This window comes from Lissotriton vulgaris, chromosome 5 (assembly GCF_964263255.1).
Source record: "Lissotriton vulgaris chromosome 5, aLisVul1.2, whole genome shotgun sequence".
In the NCBI taxonomy this organism is placed as follows: domain Eukaryota; kingdom Metazoa; phylum Chordata; class Amphibia; order Caudata; family Salamandridae; genus Lissotriton; species Lissotriton vulgaris.
The window spans coordinates 1,186,694,568-1,186,719,292 of NC_141693.1; the positions used below are offsets into that span (position 1 = coordinate 1,186,694,568).

At 44.9% G+C, this 24,725-nt stretch overlaps 1 protein-coding gene across 9 annotated transcripts in view; it reads left to right on the top strand.

Moving 5' to 3' along the window:
- Positions 1-24,725, top strand: part of LOC147712238 (scavenger receptor cysteine-rich domain-containing protein DMBT1-like) — a 685,888-nt gene that overhangs the window by 263,415 nt on the left and 397,748 nt on the right. For 8 of the 9 annotated variants that reach the window (XR_015295985.1, XR_015295986.1, XM_086922971.1 and 5 more), the window contains one exon: positions 15,789-15,833. The exons of the other annotated variant lie outside the window; for it this stretch is intronic. Coding sequence is in view for 6 of the 8 variants with exons in the window: in XM_086922971.1 (XP_086779097.1) it covers positions 15,789-15,833 (45 nt within the window). In the remaining 2 variants the exon portion in view is untranslated. The remainder of the gene's footprint in view (positions 1-15,788; positions 15,834-24,725) is intronic. 9 annotated transcript variants of the gene reach the window in all.

The following is a 24,725-nucleotide window of genomic DNA, read 5'->3' on the forward strand; positions in this document are numbered from 1 at the left end:
TCTCCTGCTGAAGTCACAGGGCTAAAGGACTTCATCTGCTTAAAGTGCTATTTGCTGGAACCTGTGAATCCAGCACCTCTGAAAGAACCAGCAATCTCGACGCCGACGGACGTCGCCGAATCTAGCTCGACATAGTGAGTAACGGCTCCAGTGTCCCGCTTCCTCGACGCCGCCCGCCGGGCCCGACCGACGCCAGCAGCAACGCCAGTGAGTAGTGAGTTCGGCTCCAGCTCCAAGGGACCTCGTGTCTGCACCACTGCTGATCGCATCGCCCTCGTGCCCTCTCGACGCCATGAGCGCTGCTCACACTTGCAACAGAATCATCGACATCGACGACGGCTGAGGCCTGATCGACACCGAAGACGGGACGCCGGATTGCTCGACGCCGCTGATCATCGTGTGCTTCACTTTCCAAGGTACTGTGTTGTTGGGGGTCCGTGTGACTCCGGGCTCGACGTAGCGCTCCTCGCGGTCGACGCCGAACCTTTGGATTAACTTTGCCTCGACGTCGTGTAGCTCCCATGTGGGTTACATTGTTGCTAAGAACTGTGTTTCCAGGAAGAAGAATTGCTTTGATACGAAAAGACTTTGTGCTAAAGAAGCATCCGCATTTGAACTGTTATTTCCCTTCCAAAAGTATTTATTGAGATTGTGTATATTTTTGTCGTTATTTGGTCTTGTGCTAAGCCTTATATAAAAATCCTTATTTTTATAATACTACTGTGTCGTGTCCATTTGTAGTGTATTCACTTTATTACTGTATGTGGTCATAAATGCTTAACGCTCAGCCTCTGAGATAAGCCTGTTCTGCTCTGCCAAGCTACCAAGGGGGTGAGCAGGGGTTATCAAAGGGTGTGATCCCCTTGCCCTGACTAGAAAAGGTGTGTCTCTATTTGTCAGAAGTGTATTCCTCTGCCAACTAGAGACAGCCGGTTCTAACATTCATCAACTGCTACCTCCTTCCCAATGAGGACGTTTAAGTTCTTCAAATCCCCTGCCATCACCAGAGATACGTTCCTCCTCGAATGATTGAACGCTGTTGGCGGCGGAGTAATAGATCTTAACAGATTCTCCACCGCAGTAGTTATCAGGTGTCAATCTAAATCGTCCAGACCAGAAAAAACATCATAACGGTTTTCTAGGGGTTTTCTAGGGGAATTGGCCAGTGTGGTGTATAAGAGCCTTGCTGTGTACTGTCACCCCGATAAATGGTGGGCCTTTCTAAGTGCCTAAAAGCCGGGTAGGTGGGTCTCTGTCGATTCCTATTCATGAGATAGACGGTATGTTTAACATTAGTACGGAAACCACGCGGGCCACAGGGAGTAAACAACGCCTCAGGATAAAAGTAGCTCAGAGCTCGAGACGCTATGCCACTACCTCCACGCTCCTGATACCAATCAGCAATATGCGTTACCACCCTTCGATCTCTAAAATTGATGATAATTACGTCCCCATTAATGTCTTTGGGTCTGGATCCAACCCAAGCTAGTCTTTTCACATGCGCTATTTCTCTGTCTATGTTGGGGGGAAGTGGCCTGTTTTGTCTGAGCCAATGTATTGCTTTGTTTTTTAACTCTATATAGCCTTCCCTCTTCCCTTCTGTAAGTTCTGGGACCCCCGTGGGAACTATAACATATGGGGCTGCCTCTGGTGGCAAGTCAATGTGACATCCTATTCTTTTGGTGGCCTTATCTAGGGGCTGGGCCTTATCTATGTTCGCGTCTTTGGTAGCTGGTTGTGGGTTGGCCGATGGTTGAGTATTAGATATATGGCTAACTGACCCTCTACCCCCCGTCTCCTTAACTCCTGTTGCTACCTTCTCAGTCATCTTACTTTTAACGACAGGATGAGGTATCCCTTGTCATAGAATTATTTGTCAGTTTCTGCCCCACACTCGTATTATTCAGTTTATGGGCTGCTAAACCTTTTAAAAATGTTGTATTTAAAGTAGTTTTTACCACTAGGGTATTCAATTGTTCACCGAGTCTTTTTACCCTCTATAATACTGGGAGAAGTAAGGATCTAACTAGATGTTCAATATCCTCAGCTGTGCAATGTTTTGGGGCAGTTTCAGCCGGTTGGGTTTTGGGCAAATTCTTTGTTCCCCGGAAATTTGACTCTAGTGGGGGCAAATCTTTCTGTTGTTCTGGCGTTGGTTGATCAGTAGAGGGACTTATACCTATTCAGGGTACATTAGTTTGCCTACACCGATGTAAATTTCCCCCTCTATTCCTCTTCAATAGTGCTCCTTGCCGTGAGCTTTACTCTTTTTGTTCACAGGAGTGGGGTTAGGCAACTGTAGCAAAGAGGGCTCCTCTAGTGAGAAATCTAGGGAGGGGTCAAGGTTTACAACATCATGGTGCACCCTCCTAGTTGACACTTGAGATAATGATTGTAGATTGTCCTGGAGTAGCAAGGGAATACTAGTGTCTGTAATAGAAGTATTCTCTTTACTCTGTGTGCTATGTTTAGGGGGGGAGGGTATCAATGATATTGAGTCCAGGGAAGAACGTTTATTTTGTTGCAACTCAAATGACAAGCGGCTCTCGGCAACAGAAATTTCGTGATCCAAATTCGAGACTGCCTTTTTTAAAAACGTGTCCAAAGTAGGTCTAATGCTCCCCACCAGCTGTGTTTTCCTACCATTACCAGGTTTAGAAGTCATTTTCAAATGTCCCGACAATGATAACACACGTATTAGCTGAAGAGTATTAACACTATCATTGATCTAACACTGTCACCCCCAAGAAGCCTTGTTCTATTTCCAAAGTCAAATTCAGTACCTCTTGCTGCCTTTTAATCCCAGCGGATAAATCCAAGGGGGTGGCCCAGCCCAGCCTTGATTGGGCTTGGAAGGGCATAGACGGGCTCGCCCTTGGCCCGGCTTCGCCCAGGCACGTCCCGCGCACGTCCCGAGCTGCGTGGGATGGCCCTGGTTAAGTAGGGCGGGGAGGCGGGCTGATTAGGGGAAGAGGCACCAGCTGATAGCAGCGGGGAATGCTTGTCCTCGCAGTCCCCCAATCCCGCATCAACCCGGTATCTTTGTGGATCTGTCCCGAGTTCAACACCAACAGCAGGGACCCACGGCGAGTCAACAAAGTCCAGGAGCCTCCGTAATCCTTCCAAGAAACAAAGGTATACGTTCTAGCAGCGAGCAGCCCCCGCACAGCGGGGGCCATGAGATGTTAAATCGCTGCGAGCAGGCAGGCGGGCTGATTAGGGGAAGAGGCACCAGCTGAATGCAGCGGGGAATGCTGGTCCTCGCAGTCCCCCAGTCCCGCGTCAACCCGTTATCTTTGTGGATCTGTCCCGAGTTCAACACCAACAGCAGGGACCCATGACGGGTCAACAAAGTCCAGGAGCCTCCGTAATCCTTCCAAGAAACAAACGTATGGGCTCTAGCAGCGAGTGGCTCCCGCGCAGCCGGGGCCGCGAGATGTTAAGTAGCTGCGAGCAGGCAGGCGGGCTGATTAGGGGAAGAGGCACCAGCTGATAGCAGCGGGGAATGCTGGTCCTCGCAGTCCCCCAATCCTGCGTCAACCCGGTATCTTTGTGGATCTGTCCCGAGTTCAACACCAACAGCAGGGACCCACGGCGAGTCAACAAAGTCCAGGAGCCTCCGTAAATCCTTCCAAGAAACAATGGTATGGGCTCTAGCAGCGAGCGGCTCCCGCGCAGCGGGGGCCGCAAGATGTTAAGTAGCTGCGAGCAGGCAGGTGGGCTGATTAGGGGAAGGGGCACCAGCTGATAGCAAAGGGGAGTGCTGGTCCTCGCAGTCCCTCAATCCCGTGTCAACCCTGTATCTTTGTGGATCTGTCCCGAGTTCAACACCAACAGCAGGGACCCACGGCGAGTCAACAAAGTCCAGGAGCCTCCGTAATCCTTCCAAGAAACAAAAAGGTATGGGCTCTAGCTGCGAGCGGCACCCCACTGTCAATAAGAAAGAAGCTGTAATGGCAAGTTTTCCTTCTCATGTATCACACATGTTACACTACACATTCAAGTAGAAACATACCTAAGATATGGTAGCAGTTAAACAGTCAGCATTACTCTCGACATATCAAAAACATACCTATAGCATTATTTACACTAACTCAACACACAATTAATAAAATATATTTTTTTCTGACGAATTAGTTATCAACTTTTTAAAACAGTTCATCTTATTGTTAAAACAGGAATTACAATCACTAAAGGACTCCCACGCCAGACATCGCACTCCTTACACATTTGTAACTTACTTGTGACATTCTGCAGTAGTTTCTGAAAATATCACAAATTGTTAGATATTTTTCTTTTTCACACAGTTAACATAATGTACCACTGTCAATCAATAAGAAAGAACTAGTAATGGCAAATTTTCCCTCTCATTTTCCACAGCAATGAATGTTAGTAACAAATCAAAACATTCCTTTCATTTTTTTAACATTTAAAACCACATCCTATAGGGTAGTTACATTAACCCATTACTGGTCTGTTCTAAAGAAGCCCAACCTGTTTTGGTAACTCGCTGGAGTCACAACTCCGCCACGGCACCCAACGCGACCCCCAGTGTAATGTCATGATACAGTTGCGAACCCGTATGGGGATTAAAAAATCCATTTCCAATAATACTACTATTATTCTTCAAACAGCATACCACTTTTAAATATACTACTTGATTATAAAAATTCACTTTTCTAACATTTTTTTAAAACACTTTATTGATTGCCAAAATATCATTGCGATGGGCTCAATGTAGTACATATGGCATTTCATCTTTTTGTTCTATACTTCATTATATACACGACATAGCGGTATGATTAACAGACAGTTCGACTATTCACGTTTCTAACATATACAATATTTATAATACTCCATTTTATATTTTAAAACAAGACTGTTCTTTAAACGCTTCCCCACACTGCTTCACCTCAGTTTCCATACCAACACTTTCTGAAGCACTCAACTGTACCAGTAAGTCAAAAGTTCACCATATTTTTAAGTGCAGCACGCTAACTTCCAAATCTACAGTAGCAGGTGTGTTAGACAACAGCAAAACATTAGCTTATCCAGCATATTGTGCCTTTCAATATTTTCTTCACTACCAATAAGAATTCTTTTTTTTTTTTACAAATCACAATGAAACTTATTTTTAAGTAGACAATGTCTATGAACAATCAATAACATCTCCTTTTCTTGAACCACATTCTGTCCACCATTTTAAATGCCTTTCATTATGCTAACTGTCATAGTCAGCAACAGACATCACTGATTCCTAACACACATGCCTTCAAAATGCTTAAAATATGGATTGTAGGTCACAGCTGTGTTTGCTGGGGCAAAGAGTATGTTGGAGACAGAGGTATTAACAAAGTCCTGGGTTTGCATAATGTGGATATATATTAAATCGTTTACACAGAGAGGATTAAAGTGGCACCAACTGCTACCTTTGGTTAAAAGCATTTTGAATTTCCAACCTCCTGACCTCATGATTGTGCACTGTGGTAGCAAGGACTTAGGCACACTGAGCGGGGTAGTATTGGAAATCCTAATGAAGGATACCTTTGCACAACTGATATCACTTATCCCTTACACTATCTTTGTTAACTACAATATATGCCAAAGACAGAAATGGAAGTTGTTGGAAATGGGGTCTCTGATTGTCAGGGGTATGCACCCTTGATCAAACAGGGACCACCCTTCTATTCCGAGTGAGGCTCAGACCACCCTCGCGGGCCCAGTACCTGCCCTTTGGTAGCTTGACGCAGAGCAGAGAGGCTTATACCTAGAAGTAATGTGTAAAGTAGTTGTGTACCACACACCCCAGCAACACAGAAAAACACCACAACAAAAGGCTCTCCACAGGTTTAGAAAAATATATTTGGTTCCACAACATCCGGAATACCAGAATTAGAAACCAAACCATAGGAAGAACGGGTATTACAATAAATATGTGTGAAAAATCCTCTTTCTAGAAATTTTCCAGAGTCCCCTCACTTACCAGGGTTATCCCTAGGTGGCACGCTTCATCATTGGGGTCCTCTAAATCCGCTGTGTATTGAGGCATGCTGCGACTTGCCAACTATGTAGGAGCACTTCGTTTTTAGAAAATATGGGTGGTGCAGTGATGTGGAGTGGGAAATATAGGTTAAAAATACCTAGCTAGTGAACTAATATTGTGTAATGAGTATGGTGTCCCTAGTACTGGGTCAACATGTTTACTGCTTTCCCGCTTTCGAGACGCGGTCTCTAGGGGTGCCATCAGGTCATTTTCCAAGAGGAGTGCTTTGACCAAGGTGTGACTACAAGCCCCTCTACCCCTGCAGATCATGAGGCATGTTTCTGCCTAAACAAAAATACAGTGTGTCAATGTACAACTGTATGTATTAAGTATCAGGTGAACACACATTAGGTGTGCATCCTATTGTTTCCTATTCACATGATTCTTTAGGAGTGGTACGCATGTGGATGATCCTCATGTGGTCCTGAAGAAGAGCTTTAGGGGAAAGCTTGAAACATGTCTACCCAGTACTTAAAACCCTGAAGTTCACATTCAGGAAAACATAAATGAAGGGACTTAGATACAAGAGCAATTGAATTAAATAAACTAATACAGGCACAATTCTTTCAATTCTCTGAAACAAGACAACACAAAATCAACATTCTAAAAAAATGCTGCAGGAGGGAAAAAGAAAACCAAAAAACTATGCAGGACCACAAATGGGTGGACATTCAGATTGGAGCCAAACAAAAAAATAAAAATGTTTACTGGAGTCTAATTGCTAAAGAAACAGGCACAAAAAAACTTTGCACGCCTCACCAGTTCCCCCAACCGAATGGAAATCATTTTTAAGTAACCTGAGGAAAGCAAGTGCGATCCATGTTTCAAGCAAGATTGGAGAAATTACTCTAGACAATGGTGCTCCATCTCCTCTGCAAATCAAACATTTAATATAAACTGGAAGATTGTCAGCTGCAATGGGCCGTGATCAGATCCCAATAAAGGTCCTGCAAAGCAATCCAAAAGAATGGAGTACGTTTCTAGCCCCACTTTTTTCCCATTGCTTTTCTACTGGCGAAATCCCAAAATCTTGGAAGGGGAGCATAGTGATCCCAATCTATAAGAAGGGCTCTCGGTTGCTTGCCAGCAATTACGGACAGATCGCCCTGTTGGACGCAACAGTGAAGATCTTTGCTGCAAGTATTCTCAAACATCTTAAAGAATGGGCTATTTCAACAGTATTAATACCGCTAGACCAAGCTGGGTTCCGACAAAAACATTCTGTAACCGACAACATAGCAGTGTGGCACACAATAATAGATAAATATGTGGTCTCAAAATCACAGGTCGTCTAGTCGGTCTTCGTCGATTTTAGGACAGCATTCGAAAGAGTGGATAGACCAACTCTTTGGAGCAAGCTCAGAAAATTGGGAATCCTGGACAACCTGCTGCATATAATCACTTCACTATACTCGGAAACATGGTGTCAAGTGCAAATGGGGAAAGAGAAAGGACTTACTCGCCCAATTGATATACCAAATGGTCTCAGGCAAGGTTGCCTTTTAGCTCCCCTCCTGTTCTCTTTATAGCTCAGTGATTTTCCGGAATGTTTTATACATGTCATCAACTTTCCCATAAAAATATCATCATACAAAATTCATATCATGATGTATGCAGGTGATGTGGTCATCCTCGACCTTACACCATTCAGCCTTCAAAGGAACTTAACAGCACTGACCAAATATACAGAAGAAAACTTTCTAGTGCCAAACATAATGAAAACGGAAATCGTTCCGTTTAGAGGAAGGAAACAATACACAAAATATAACTGGACAGTACGGAGAGAATCGCTAGAAGTCGTAAAGGAATATACCTAATTAGGGCAAATTTTTACACAATCTTAACAAAACTCCCCTCATCTGCAGCACTTGGGCAGCAAAGCAGATGTTCACGTTGGGGCACTCCAATGATTATATTCCTCCACCGGGCACAGGCACTTTACTTCTCTTCTCCAGGTTTTTAGTCACAAGATCCCACCAATCTTATTGTATGCTCTCGAATATATCCCAATAAGGCAATGGCAACAAACACAACTTAACGAAGGGAAAATCCTCCGGAAACAGATTAAAATACATAATGCAGTTCCTGTACAAGCTCTACGCCTAGAGCTCTCCTTAGTCAGCTCATATGCCAGAGGTATTACCAACATCTTAAAATGGGCATATAACCTTGTACACGCAGAACAAGGCACCTTAAGATCTTTATTAAAAGCGTGGACTTTTGACCAAGGATCATCGAAGTACGTTTTTAGTCAAAATTGTTGCAATCCTGAACTCCTGCACATCTGAGACTCTTCCTAAAACATTTAACACCAAGGATAATTTATGAATTTGATATTCAACATTGTACTAAATTGCATCATTACGAACTGTATGCTGAGACAATATAATATAAGAAATTGCAACAGTATATTCGGTTTAACTTGAATGGAGTCACATGTTGCATAATATCACTTCGGCTCGGGATTCTCCCTCTTCAATCATTTACTTCTAAATGGACTTTTAATGAAAATGCCGGCAGTTCATGTGACCTCTGCAATGGATGTGTGCAAGACTTGAAACATGTATTGCTTGTTTGCCCTAACTCAACAGTTGTAGATGCTAGAAAGCGGTTCTTAAAACCGATTCAAAACAAAATGTAATAGCACAACTGTTCAGATCTTGATCTCGCTTTTTAAGTCACCTCCCAATAAATTTGTGTTATAATCTTTTTTAATTTTTGTAAACTTTTTTTAAATGGTATTAGAATAATTACCTAGTAATTAAGCAATTTTTTATACTTAATGTATTTTTATTCTTTTGTATAAATATTTGTTGTTCTCAGTAGAGAAATAAATCAAATAAATTAAAACTTGAAACTCATTTGCTTGGTGAATGAATACATAAATCTGTGAATTTGTCCACATTGGGGACCGTGGGGGAACCTGAAGACTTCCAGGGTCCTGGCCGGCTCCCCGCCTCCTGCTGAAGCTGGCATTGCTTTTTACACACAGGGAGCTTCTATCATGCAGCTCCCTGGGTGTTAAAAGCAAAGTGCTGCACCCTGAGCAAGTGAGAGCAGAATACTCTTGCTTCTTTAAAGAGGACCACTTGTTTGCTATTGCATGGCGGGAGTAGTGTTTTTGCAATGCCATAGCAAACTGCAATGTCCTGGGGTGGGCACCCGATGATATTACTGAAGCTGGCCAAGGGGGGTAGCGGTCTCTAGCAACATCTAGGGCTCCAGGAGGGGAGGCACGCAGTCCCTCTAACATATTAAAATGTGCCCGCAGGAGGTGGTGATCCCCGGGGCCGCAAAGGACCCCCTTCATTCATGTGTTTATGCCCCGGTAAGGTGGCGGTCCCTGGAGCTGGGTGGAGGGAACTGGAGCCCCCTCACACATCATTATTTATTTTTGCCCAGGGAGGTGATGTTCCCCCAGAGTAGCAGGGAAGGCCATAGGGCCTTCCCCTTTTTTAAAAAAAACATTGATGTGCCCTGGTGAGGTGACGGGTCCTGCGGCTATGGGGGGCACGTGGCCACTGCATTACTATGATATGTTTATTCCAGGTCCCATCTCCCATTGCAGCTGGTAATCTATGTTAGGGTGGGGTTTAACAATGATGGATTTTGACTGATTGATCTGCAACCCAGGTCTAAATCCAAATTGTATAAATACATTAATAATGGGGCATAAAATTCACTTCTGGGCCCCTCACCACTAGCATGGTATCGTCTGCATATATTGATAACAGAGTGTAATGATTTCCCATATTGATTCCCTGTTCACAATGAAACGCCCAAAGGGACACCGGCCAGAGGCTCCACCACAAGAGCAAACAAGATTGGGGATAAGGCACAACTCAGCCACATTCCTCTGCTGACCTGGAATGGAGGGGGAACCCCATAAGTTAACCTTTACCCGAGCCATGGGGCCTGTGTAGATGAGCATGACCCATTTCACTATAGCCTTCTGAGTCCTATTCTGTCCAATAATCCTAGCAGAAATGACCAATCAATGGTGATGAATGCTTTTGCAGCACCCATAAATGTGGCCACAGCTTTTAAATCGCGGTTAAATTGGTGGGTGAGAGCAAATCATAATCTAAGGTTGTCAATGGCGGAACAACCTTGCATGAAACCAGATTGATCTGGCCTGACCTGTCAAGCAGCCTGTTTGCTAGTATCTTGGCCAGGATCTTACTATCCATATTAATAAGTGAAAGAGGTCGATAAGAGTCACACCAGTCTGGGGGCTTGCCTAGTTTTAGGAGAGTTATTACTATGGCTTCTCTCATGGTTGTGGGAGTTTCCCTGCTCTGTAGGCTTTCTCATAGACCTCCAATAGCAAGGGGGATAGTTCCTCTTTGTATTCCTTCTAATTCTTGGAAAGGCCATAATTGCCAGGAGCAATACCATTTATATGTTGTTTAATCACTGATGTAATCTCTTCAATAGTAGGTTGACATAAAGTATTGCGGTCCTCAAGCTCCATCCATGCCGGGGGTGACTTGTCGAGGTGTTTGTGGATGTGAGAAGGTGCCACCTATGACTTGGAAGTATACAATTCTTTATAGAAGGCAGCAAATGGGTCTATAATGCTGGTGGAATAATGCTCAATATGCCCTTCAGATGTGCATATGCGAGGAATGTAAGTTGCGACCCAACTAGATTTAAGTAGAGCCACCGGTGTGACCCCTCTCCAAACTAGCCCGTATTTGCTCAAACATTTCTGCTCACTGTCTGCCTCCTGTTTAAATTCCAATAGTTTAGTGTGCATGTGGTCCAGGGTTTTCCTAGCTTGAGCTGAGTCATAGTGTTGCTCCGGAGTATGCAATTCCTGTTCCAGTATAGAAAGTCGGTCAAATCAATTTTAGGATACCATTTCCCTTTGCATTTTATTCCTTGTAAATAACAGACTTGAGAGTTTCCTACAGGGTGACAACAAACATAACTGAGCCTTTCTGTATCTATAAAACTGTATTGATAGTCCCTAATGGCCTGCTGTATTTCTTCCTGCTACATCCAGATGGTTCTTGTTTTGGATGCGTCACATATATGTCTGGTGCCATCTACTTGGCATTTCCAGGTAGAGCACCACTGAGGAGTGGTCCAATAGCATCCTGGTGAGGCGAATGATCTCTCTTGTCCAGTGCAGCACGTCTTTGGTACCCACCCAGAAATCAATGCAGGAGGAGGAGTCATGCACTGATGAATGAAATATGTATTCTCTTGTTGGTTTTTTTTTATCTCTAGAGGTCTACCAAGTCAAAGTGCTTCATAGCACGCAAGAACACATCCTGAGCTCTCCTTTGCCATCTCTCATTACAGTTGAGCAGTCAAGTTCCATGTTAAGGATAAGATTGTGGTCGGCCCACCGATATAATCATGAATGGGTCAGTCGCCATAGAATGTTTCAATATTGAATGGAAATAATTGGGGCTGTCTGTATTTGGTCCAAATATATCTAGAAGGGTGAGTTGTATGTAGTTGACCATTCACTACTGATTAAGAAATCTGCCCTCTGGCTCTGCTATTGTATTAATGTGTTGAAAATGTACACACGTTTTAATAAGGATTGCAAATCCTCTGGGGTAGAAGGCGAAGTATGTGAGTGCCCTAATTAGAGCCGTGTTAGTCACACAGCCAAAGGGGATATGTGCTTTCTGCAACCATATAATGTCCACCGCATGTCAGGCCAAATAGTCAAGGACTTGCCTGCAATTACGGGGATTGTTAAGGCTCGCACATTTAACATGACTATTTTCAATTGGGCGTCGATGATGTCATTCCTGCTGGCCATAAACATTGAGGGGAAATGGTGGCTGAAGGATTAGGAGCCATAGTTTTGAGTGCCAAGAAAACTGTGCATCATATATCATTACCTTTCCGCTTTAGAATTTAAGTCTCCATCCCTACTTTGCGCTAAGCAGCTTCTCCACTCTCCGGGGTTCTTAAAGCACGAGTGTAAGAAAAGATCATTAGTCAGATGAGAAGATTGACTGATCTGTGCTAGATCAATTTGTCCCAGGGATTTATGAATCAATTTATACGTGCCTATCAGCAAAAAATTCCCCGGGATTAAACTTACCATCTCATTCAAAGATATTCATGATCCATTTTTCACAAACTTTATCAACGTTGAAAACCCTGCTCTGGCAGAAACACCAAAATTCGGAGTTGACTCTTAATACATGGAAAACCATAAACAAATTTAATTTCAATGTTTTGAGAGGCGCCGATTGTCCAATAATGCTTTTCTTTAGTAAATGGCTCTTATATCGCACTCCAGCGGTTATTTCTAAAATGTATCTTCACACTCCATCTAACTGTTTTAGATGTAGACAACAAGATCTTGCTAATTGGTCTCATATAATGGTCCGTTGTCCTAAAATTAGGATATTTTGGCAGGAAATCTTTGTTTTGCTTCAACATTATTTAAAGATTTTCGTTCCCTGCTATGTTAATGTAATACTATATGGCTTTGATCCAGAACTTAAGTTGTCTGAATCGCTAGCTAAACTTGTTTATATCGTAATTGCAGTGGCAAGATCATTGTTACTTCAGTATTGGAGGTCAGAAACGGTTCCTACTGCAGATGAGTGGTTTCAAAAAATTAAAAGAGTCAGGAAAAGTGAATATGTATATGCACAAAGGATTGGGGGGTTGAGAACATTTTCTAAAATATGGGAATCATATTTTGATTAGTGGATACGCTTGTCAATAGAGAAAGAAAAGTACAAATACGTTTTGTTTTTTTCATTATATGGGTTATGTTAAAGTGTTAAAGTCTTATTTTCCATCGTGTATCATTTGTTTCGATGTAGAATGTCAAGTACTTCAATAAAAATCTTTACAAAAAAAAATGTATCATTACCTTTTTTATTTAGAACAAATTCCTGTTCCCTCCCCCACTCACACCAGGACTCATGCTCCTCGGGAAAACCCAGAACAGTTGAACCCATACAACTATAGTTTTCTACCAAAGAAAAAGTAATTGATAGCAAATCTTGTCTCCACTGGGGCTTAAAGCCCGGGGTCCCCACAATGGCAGCTAATGGAACATTGTACCGATTATTCTGAGTGAACATGTAAACATCATTACATCGCAGCATCATAATATACTTCCCTGCCTTAACAGGGCTAACTTAAAGCGCCCCGTAAAACCCCACCTCTTACTCATTTGCATCAAGTCCAAATTAAAACAAGGGATTGCTATGAGGCACATGGAAGGCGTAGGCTCTCCAGGTTGGCTTAATTTAGACAGTCCACTCAGTGGAACCATTACTCAATCTTGTCAAGGGACAACATAGACATGGCCCTGTCCTGAGGTGATGTGGTGTCACGTGATGGTGCCTGTTTCTGGAGGAAGGTAAGAGTGCCCACAGAGTCCGAAAATACTAAAGTCTTGCCCTTCAAGGTGAATCAAAGTTGTCTGGGTACAGCATGGCTTATCGTAGGCAGAGTTCTTGCAGTTCCTTCATGACAGGAAGAAATTTCCTCCAGGCATCCTAAATGGATTGTGTGAAATCCAGGAAAAATTAAAGGTGTATTTTTTTTGCCTCCTAACCTAAACACCGTCTCATTCTACAAATGAGTTTTCTCACCCCCTACCATTGACTAGGCAACCCAGGACCCATCAAGGTGTTGTCAGTCTTTGTTGAAATTTATCCGAATCTAAAATAGGTCTGCCTAGCAATGACGGCATGAACAAAATGGCTCCCTCCAACTCTGTTTGTAGTGGAAGCAATGCTGAGACCTCTCTAGAAACAGGCATGAACTTTTTTTATTCTGTACATTTTATCTTGGAAGGTGGGGTATAGGGAATGGTAGGTAGGTGCCTAACACCAGCTACAAGGTCATCAACATGGTACTGGGCCCTAATTAGGGACTCTATTAATTAGTTTCTTGCTCAACCCTTGGTAGCTGACACCGAGAAATAAGGCTTAGAATACAGGCATGTAAAGCATTTAAACACCAATACATTGAATACGTAAGACACAACACACAATAAAAATCCCCTCGGTCAAAATTTGACCTTCAGACTTAGACAGTTTTTATGAGTTTTTTTCCTCCAAGGGCCCTGACTGCTCTCTACCAGTCTGCATTGGGTGAGTGTTTGCCAGCTTGACTTTCAGGGAGCTACCAGTCAAACTCTGGAAGTCGAACTGCTGGAGCTCTTCAGCGGGACAAAACTGGAATCCGGGCAGGGTCTCGGTTGATGGTGGCTGGCTGGGCTCAGAGCGTTGGGTCAGTCACCTCCTTGGGCTTTTTTCAAAAAGTTTCCCAAACGTTCCCAAACCTCTGGAGGTCCTTCCGCAAGGTCTCCTGGTGGGTTTCAATTGTCTAATACACAAATCCAAGGGTATGGAATCTCCTAAATGGTCCTTGGCAATCCTGGACTTTGCTTTCCACAGTGCACTTGGTCAACCCCTTAAAACTCCACTGATCGCACTATGAGGCCAATTATCTCACAGAAGAAAAAAATTAAATGTGCAATTTCTTTCTCACAAGGGTTTTTAAAACCGCATTAATAAAGCCCCTACTCATAAATACAGGACCCCTATCCCTGGAACACTTAGGGGAGACATGGGGGTTCCTACTATGCAAAAACGATTTTGTTTTTTATTTCACAGTACCCATAGCATCAAAGTTGAATTTTCTGTGAATTTCCGACACTAGGGTAAAATAGAATGGCAAGCTTTCACTCACCAGGGTTTATAAAACCTATTTTATAAGGGCCCTGCTTATAGTTACATAACCCCGCTATCGCCCCTGGAACTACCAGGGGTGACATTGGTGTTAATTAAAAAAATTTAAAATAAGGTAGATTATCACTTTCGAAGTGCCCATACCACCGAATTCGAGTTTGCAGTGAATTTTACTCTTAAAAGCTGTGTTGTAAAACAGAGACACTTTTAAGATGACCGTGGGCTCTTAGCAGTGCAACGAAGGCTGCTGGCCTCTAAACCGCCATGCCTTACTATATATTAGGGACTTACAGGTCGTTTTCATCCCCTGGCCCTACTATCTACTAGGGGCTTATAGGGTAGGGCATGCAAATTATAAATGTACCTCAATGTATGTCTTTGTGTTTAAAATAGCACTGGCCCTGGGCCCCACTTACAGATCCCAGGACACAGTCAGAGTCAGCTACCACCAGTTCCATTCAGTACCAAAAAATGGGGGTGAACATACCCAAAACTGTTACTTTCTAACATAATCTTAATACGAAATCAACTTGAAAGAAATCAATAGTAATAAACGCAATATGTGGGCCAGTTTTTTCCATATCTTACTACAGCATAAAGGATGCCTTTGTGTTGCAAAGCCCTGGAGAGTAAGAATGTCATTAAGAATACATGACTTGGTACAGACAACGTTTGAGCTCAGAAAAATTTAGACGTATTGGGGCAAGGGGCTATTTGTATATGAGCAACATTTAACAACTGAGATGGAGTACATGCTAATGTTGGTTTACACTGGCAAAATAGTCAACACCTTTGGATCAGGAACTTAAGCCTAAAAGTACGTTTATGGACGTTGCAGGCCATGTTTGTATAGCGGAAAATGAACATGAAAATGGTAATTGTCTCTCATTGAACTAATGACATTTGTTTTCTGTAACAAATGGTCTTTTTTAATTACTTCATAAACTGAAATTGTAATACTTTGCCCACTGTATATGTTGTTTGTTTTGATAAAAGTTACACCGAAATCCACATGCTTTCTCAGACAGGCTACTAATTCTTTATGTTTAATCTAGCTATGAACGATGTCACAAGCATTGCAAATACAGAAACAATTGATGGTAGGTACACGTTCCAACTGAAATATTTTATAAGCGTTTAATTGTTTTATGTAACAAGGCAAGTTGCTATTTTATACAAGACGTTTGTTTATGTATGAACTTATTTACTGTTACTTCCTTTGTGTATACATACATGTTTTGTTCAATCTTGCCTCTATTCACATATTTTTGTTCACACTCAAATGTGGTCCCATCTATCATAAAGGCATAGTATGTTTCTTTATCAACCCTGTTTGTCAAGTAGTTCCATATTTACTTGAACCCTGTTTTGTCAAGTAGTTATTTACTTGATTAAAGATCTATTACCCCCTACAAATAAAGAACGGATTTCCTGATACCCTCAAAAGTCACAGATCCCAGCTGATTAAATATGATCTTCTGGAATAATTAATTCTTCAATTTTTTTAAATGGCAATCTATACAAGGCTTAAATCTCCTGATTGATTGTTAGTTTTTCCAGATATGAAGCACTCTTTTATAACCTAAACACTGTCTCCTTCTACAAACCAGTCTTCTCACAAAATCACCCATGTTCTCTTTGAGAAGAATGTGAATCATCAATGTTTCTTAGGAAAATTATTGGTTCAGCACAATTGTGAACATTATTGCCTTTAAAAATGGATTCATTTCTCAATAGGTAACATATTGCTTCTAGTACCACATCCTATTGAAGTAGACAGAAGATAGAAAGAAAATTAGTTAATCCATCTTTATGTCCAATTACTATGGCTGAGATACCCGCCACCCCCTCTCAACACAATCCCCAAGGATGGGAAACCGGAAACAGTTCTGAAGTTTTTGGAGACGGGAGGGAGTGACCCTCCCGGGCCGTATTTATTAAAATATGAAACAAAATTAAAACATTAAAATAAACAGTTTCATATTATGTACAATTTCATTACCACATTGCGATGTTGGCTAACCTTAACATATCCTCTAGTACAAAGGTTCTCCTAGCCGAACTAACATCCTACCAAACATTTACTTAACTTTTGAAATTGTACATCCTAACGTTTAAGGGCCAACGGCAAGGTCGTAACCGGTGTCAAGATCCCTAACCCAGACATATCCCCCTCACTTGAGAGGGGCGGCACGGAGGCTTACCTCAAGTGCAACTACCAATTTCCCTTGACTTGACGGGGGCCCCAATAAAACTCGACGCCACTTAAAGGTCGTACGAGGACTCGTGTGAGGTATCTAGAAGGTAGCGTAGACCCCCCCCCCCAAACCCCACACAACTTACCACATCTGCCGTCGCAGACGTACTGGCCCCGGGAAATTCCCCAGGAGGGGGCTGTAACCCCTCCTACCCATGAAGGGGCCTTGACCGCCTTCCCTTTCCTTTCGGCGACCCATCCTTAGAAGGGACCGCCTCCCCGTTGAGGGGCCAATGGCCACCTCCCCCGAGCGCCCCCATCCGTAATGGGTGACGCCCACTCATAGGGATCTTCCAATTAGTGCTCACCGATCATGACCTTACCGCCCGACCAAAATAAATACAACAAAGATAACTAAATACTAAAACTAAGAATAACAGACAGTAGCAACAACAACTTTATTCAAAGCATGCCTACTGATGAACACTAAAGCAGAATTACTTTATTTGCAAAACATAACACAAAACGATCATTCTTTATTGCATACTCAAAATCTTCACGATAATACCGCAACCTGTAAACGAAAATCAGAATTATCAATCAAACTTTATTAAAAACCACACGCTGTCTTCAGGGGCTGGTGGGTGGGTCAAAAATGGCTCTTCGTTCCGTCTCGAGCTCACGTGCAGCGAGGAGGTGCAGCTTCAGAGCACAGGAACAAGAGGATGCTTTCCGGTCTTGCTCCTCCTTTTATCCGTCTTCAGGGCGGGCGTAAACCCGCCCGTGCCTGCCCCAAGGGCGTGGCCAGCCGCGTCAGTGTCTAGGCCAACCCACTCTAGGGCGGGAAAAGGCGCGCCCCGGCTACGCCGCTTCGGGCATACCAGCCGAGACTCGCCTCCCGCCCAAGATGGCTTCCCGGGGGGATCGTGGTACTCTGCCATACGTTCGGGGGGACCGATTGGTCGCCCCTTGCCATATGGCTGAGATACCCGCCACCCCCTCTCAACACAATCCCCAAGGATGGGAAACCGGAAACATTTCTGAAGTTTTTGGAGACGGGAGGGAGTGACCCTCCCGGGCCGTATTTATTAAAATATGAAACAAAATTAAAACATTAAAATAAACAGTTTCATATTATGTACAATTTCATTACCACATTGCGATGTTGGCTAACCTTAACATATCCTCTAGTACAAAGGTTCTCCTAGCCGAACTAACATCCTACCAAACATTTACTTAACTTTTGAAATTGTACATCCTAACGTTTAAGGGCCAACGGCAAGGTCGTAACCGGTGTCAAGATCCCTAACCCAGACATATCCCCCTCACTTGAGAGGGGCGGCACGGAGGCTTACCTCAAGTGCAACTACCAATTTCCCTTGACTTGACGGGGGCCCCAATAAAACTCGACGCCACTTAAAGGTCGTACGAGGACTCGTGTGAGGTATCTAGAAGGTAGCGTAGACCCCCCCCCAAACCCCACACAACTTACCACATCTGCCGTCGCAGACGTACTGGCCCCGGGAAATTCCCCAGGTGGGGGCTGTAACCCCTCCTACCCATGAAGGGGCCTTGACCGCCTTCCCTTTCCTTTCGGCGACCCATCCTTAGAAGGGACCGCCTCCCCGTTGAGGGGCCAATGGCCACCTCCCCCGAGCGCCCCCATCCGTAATGGGTGACGCCCACTCATAGGGATCTTCCAATTAGTGCTCACCGATCATGACCTTACCGCCACAGGTCCGGATAGTTGACCGGCTATCCGGACCCCCCACCACACTCCTACCTAAAGGTCATGTTTAACGTCTTCAGCCAAGCTATGAAGTCTCCTATGAGTAACTCATTCCCCATCCGAGACAAATGAACACCATCCCCCAAGTACATACTGTCATCATTAATACATCCATGCGCGATAGAATGCAGTGCATTGGAACGGAACAACCTACTTACTTTGTTATTCATTTTTCTCACAGAGTGATTAAGAGCAGAAACCGAAAAAGCCCCCCGCCACACTTTTCGTGGGATCATATGGGACCATGCAATCGTGCACCCTGGAACTCTCCTCGCTAACCAACTTACAGTGGAAAGCATCGCTTCCAGGAGAAGTCGTCTACCAGTGGTGACCAAATCATTGCCCCCAAGATGTACTATGACTACAGACGGCGGTGACCTCGTCCGCCCTAGCAAACCCTCGAAAAATGATTGGAACTGGTCAATACAGAGACCGCCCTTTCCGTAGAAGGACACACTGTACCCGTATTCCCCAGCCACGTGCACCATGTCACCTGCCTTGAATACGTCCGCGGCACGCCTCACGTATGAGTGGCCCACGACCCACACCTCCTTTTTAACAGCCGGTGATGTCTGACCGCTGGTCCGGTGTTGGGTCGACTGCATAGTCCGCCCCGCCTCGTAGGCTTGCGTAACTGAAAACCAAACAAAAACAAGAAGCGTGAGTACATCATTACGGCTTCACAACATGTGCAAACGCACATACCTTTTATAACAATTGGAGGACCAACGCCCCACACGTTTAACTTGTTCCACATTCAGACCCCTGGCTGTAGCCTCTGTAGCAGCCCCTATCCGAAAGGAATGGGTCCCAAATTCGCCCGGGTTCAAGCCCGCAGCTGTAATCGACATCGCAAGCACCCGCTGAAACTGAAACCTTGTCAGTGGGGTGGCGTCCGCGTGTCTCAACAAGGTCCCCCCCATGATGCCACCCTTCGTGTTAAATAGTCCTCTAAACACTTCACTGGGCACATGGACGACCCGGGAATCCTGCGTATAATTATGCATTCACCCATCCCACTCTGGTCGGTTTTGGACCTCACAAACGAGACAGTCATCGTCTCCCCTCTGATCTGAACGTGCTCTGCGCACAGTCCACCCGTCACATCCTGCTTGTTCCTTGCCACTAATTCGCTTACCCGCATAGCCCCATGAAATGCCAGCGTAAAAGCGGCTCGGAATAACACTGTCTCAAACTGAGACGAACATGTTGTAGGGAGTCTGGATAATAACAGGGCCAACCTATCCAAACCTATCGGCGCCTCTCATCTATTCTGCGACCCTCAAGGCGTTGCCACCCACGTATCGCTTTTTGCACAACGAAAGACGCTGTCGGGTCCTGGATCCCATGAGCCCTAGCAACAAAGGAAATGGCAGCCCGATGCCTCTGGGCCGTGGCCACCGTCTTTCCTGCCAGATGTAATGACATCAGGAAATTCACAACCCCTTCCTCCTGGCCCCAAAGCTCCTCACTAGCAGTCCCCAAAAAGGCTAAATAGGACCGGAACGCCCCTTCATATGCCTTCCTCGTCCTGGGTGCTAAACTCTCTCCCACGAGGTTACGAAGTTCGGGGCACCGAGAGACCAAAGAGCTTGGGGAAAGGGTGCCGGCTCCGGGTCCGCTGTGGGCAGAAAACCCCAGAAGGCCTGCATACGAAAACGAGAAAGGGCATCAGCCGCCTGGTTCATTACCCCAGGGACATGTCTTGCTTTGAATAACACATTCAGTTGCATACACAGTAATACGATCTCCTTGAGCAGCCTCAAAACCCATTTGCATCGTGCTGCCTGACTATTGATACACTCAACCACGGTCATATTGTCAGACCAAAATACCACAGAGTGATCTCTAAACCCTTCGGGCCACGTTCTCAGGGCCACAAAAATGGGGAGAAGTTCCAGGAAAGCAATGTTACTTGTCAGTCCACTGTTATGCCACCATGCCGGCCATTTCCGTGCAGACCATCGAGCACCGAAAATGGCACCAAAACCTACACTCCCTGCCGAATCTGTCCACAGCCCCAGCTCCTCAGAGGACACGGCTGGTTTATTCCAGACGACTCGACCATTGAAATCTGCCAGAAATGCCAACCAAATGCGCATGTCCTGGCGGACCTCGGCCGAGAGCCTCGTGCGATGATGGCCCTCCTTCAATCCGACCATGGCTTGAGCAATCGAACGGGAAAAGGGGCGGGCCATAGGTATAACTCTTAGGGCAAAATTCAACTGGCCCACTAACTGCTGTAACTGATGCAGTTTAACTTTAGCTTCACTCAGACACATTTGCAGGGATGCCCTGAACTTAAACACTTTATCACTTGGTAAACGGAAACAACCTTCTCCGGAGTCTAACTCGATCCCCAGAAACTCGAGGCAAGTCGAAGGACCCACCGTCTTACCTGGTGCCAATGGCACGCCAAACTGATTCATTAAAACACAAAATGCAGCCAAAGCTTGCCCACATTCCGGATCCCCGGCTGCCCCCAGGAACAAAAAATCATCGAGATAATGCATCACATGCTGAAAACCCGTCTTCTTTGTGAAGACCCATTGTAAAAAACTACTGAATTTCTCGAAATAGGCACAAGAAATTGAGCATCCCATCGGCATACATCTATCCATATAATACTGACCCTGAAACATGAACCCCAGTAAACGCTGATCGTCTGGATGTACCGGGAGCAACCGGAACGCTGACTCGATATCAGATTTTGCCATCAGCGCCCCGGGCCCCAGGCGATTCAAAATGGCCACGGCCTCATCGAAAGATGCGTACCGTACCGAACACATATTTCCGGGTCTATCGCTTCGTTTACGGAAAGACCACGAGGGGCTGACAAATTATGTATCAGCCGAAACTCACCCGGGTCCTTCTTGGGGACCACTCCTAAAGGCGAACAGACAAAGTTAGCCACCGGGGGTACACTAAACGGACCGGCGACTCGACCTCGAGTAACCTCCTTCCGGATCTTTTCCTGTACCCCGGTCGTATGCTGCAAGACCGATAACTGATTTTTGCATTTTTCCACACCCTGAAAGTCCCCCACTGGGATGCGGAAACCATATGAAAACCCGTTCCGCAACACCCCAGCGGAAGCACGATCCGGGTATTCACTGAGCCAGGGAATCATTGCCAAGGTATCAATCGGGGTAGGTAAAGGCGCCCCTCGGACTATGTTAGACCTGTTTGGCACCTCCTCTACCCCCGTTATCACCCGTTTTGGCTCTACACGTGGACTCAGGATGGGATGATTGCCCACACCCGCTACATTCATGTTTAAATTTGCACGATCCCTGGGGCCTAGTACATTTACTCCTGTTAAAATTCCAACAAACCCCCTTTTTACCTGTATTACCGGTAGGCCTCGAGTGATTGTCGGTACCCGTACCTGAACGAAAAGGCGTCCCCGTATACTGACGGGAGGATTCGCCCACATTACTCCCTACTAATGGCACTTTCAACATACCAGTCTCCTTCATTTTGGACCAGGACACAGAATCATAACAATCCCAAGTTAAGTTTTTATCATGTTCTTTTGCTTTTCTGAAAAGATTATCATAGCAAAACCAATGATTACCCTCGTGTGAAACCGAGTACCCCATGATCCGTGACTGATAACTCGGCAACTCGGGTAGGAATTCGGGCCTCCGTTCACCCAAGATCGATGTGAAAATGCCCCATGCCTTGCCCCAATTGCCAACATTTTCATTAACCTTAAAGGCGGCCATCTTTGCGCGCCAAACACTCGGATGCATGAGATCCTTCTGACCTTTAACATGCTCCATCTCATAATGATCAGTAAGCAACGAGAAGATGTTCACATATTCCCCTGCCCATATCTTTTCTTTAATAGCTAAAGGAACATGCTGACCCAACCTCTCCCTTCGAGAGGGAGCCGACTCTTCCCTCGCAATCGGCAATGGCCGCTTACCTGAACTGGACGCTGTCTCTGCGACCAAACCCGTCCCCTGTGGCTTCTCTACGGCCGCAGCCGGCGTGGATACCTTCGCTGCTTCACGAGTTTCTCGCAGTTGCTTCATTAACACCTGCGCGTCGACAGCCGTGGCGCCCTTGTTACTTTTACCCAACCACGCTGCTACTTGTGCTGCCAGCTCGGGCGGCATGTCTTCCCCGGACACGGGGGTGACCACCACGGGAATCGGATTCCCTTCCTCCGGCACAGGAGTGGGTGCTTCGAGCGGGGCACCGGGACCCGGGGTATCTCCCCCAGCTGCTCCTCTCCTGGGCCTTTTGCCTTTTCCTCCTGGGGCCGTTCCCTCCAAAGGCCGTTTCGGGCCCCCTTCCTCATTTTTATCCATCCGCCTTTTTAGGTCGGTCATCTCCTTCATGAGAACACGCAGCATCTGTTCGGTAGTCATTCGCTTTCCCGCCTTCTTCGGCATTCTCCGACAGAGTAGCTGTAAAACAAACGAGAAAGATTACAACGCTCAAAAATGGCTCTTCGTTCCGTCTCGAGCTCACGTGCAGCGAGGAGGTGCAGCTTCAGAGCACAGGAACAAGAGGATGCTTTCCGGTCTTGCTCCTCCTTTTATCCGTCTTCAGGGCGGGCGTAAACCCGCCCGTGCCTGCCCCAAGGGCGTGGCCAGCCGCGTCAGTGTCTAGGCCAACCCACTCTAGGGCGGGAAAAGGCGCGCCCCGGCTACGCCGCTTCGGGCATACCAGCCGAGACTCGCCTCCCGCCCAAGATGGCTTCCCGGGGGGATCGTGGTACTCTGCCATACGTTCGGGGGGACCGATTGGTCGCCCCTTGCCAAATGTTACTTTTTTAACGAAATAGATGCTTTTTCATTTAATTGAATAGCATCTCATGGACTAAAGTATTTGTCTCCCAAATTACATGCTTCATAGTTTAGAATGCTAAAGCGGTTAGAAGCAAAATGTGAATTAATGTTTAACAGATCAACGAATGAAGAATAGTATTCAAAATCGCCTCTTTGAATGTACCCATGTGTGTATATCTTATGAATATTTTATTATATGAGGTAGGTGTGACACATTGCAATGTCTCCAAGCCATGCCCACAGAGACATAAAGGTAATAAAAACAGATTGCCTGAGAGCAAAGAATGAGTTCTGAGACAAACTGGAATTGGGTGAAAAAACGTCTCCACTCAAATTGTATAGACAGTTAAAACCAAACTATGAGAGATACAGGTTTGCTTCCACTAAAAGGCATTTCCAGAACTGGGAATTTACTCAAGGACATATTCTGTGAAAAGAATACATTTGGCTAGAAAACCATATTACAGTCCCTGTGACAAAGGCAGAGTGATAAAAAACATAGGTTTCCAACATTTACATTATCTAGTAATAGAGAAATCAATTTGAAGTTTACACCTGCTTGCCTATATGCCTGAAGTGCATCACCTGTCGGCTGGATTTTGTGGCTTCTCCCGCTACATTCTTCTTCTCAACAGTCCTTTGTCCTTGGCGTATCTGAGCCCCTGGAACTGTCTTCAGCTACAGCATTTTGCTTCTTCCCACTGAAGATTTTTGACTTCCAAAAAGGAGACTAGGGCTGGATTTGGATCTCGGTGGATGGGTTGCTCCATCAGAAAGACGATAGACAATCCATCTGCCGAAATATAAATACCATGTCATATTATGGGATTAATATTTCTGCGGACGGGACCATTATGATGGAGCAACCCGTCAGCTGAGAACTAAAACAGGCCCCAAGTTCTAACATAGAAATATTCACCACGGATCCAACCCGAGGCCCCTCAATGACTTTAAAAATTCCCAGTTCTGGTTCTACTGATTGTATTTTTATTGTTTTTGTGTCAAATAGTGTAGTAAAATGTATTCTATTTTTCTAATATTAGTGTGGGATTTTCATTTGCTGTGTTTTCACTTTATTACTGTTTGTGTGCTGCATAAGTGCTTTACACATTGCCTCTAAGTGAAGCCTGACTGCTTTTTGTGCCTAGCCACCCAGGGTTAAGCCCAGGTTAATATAGTGAGTTTTGTGATTCACACTGCAATG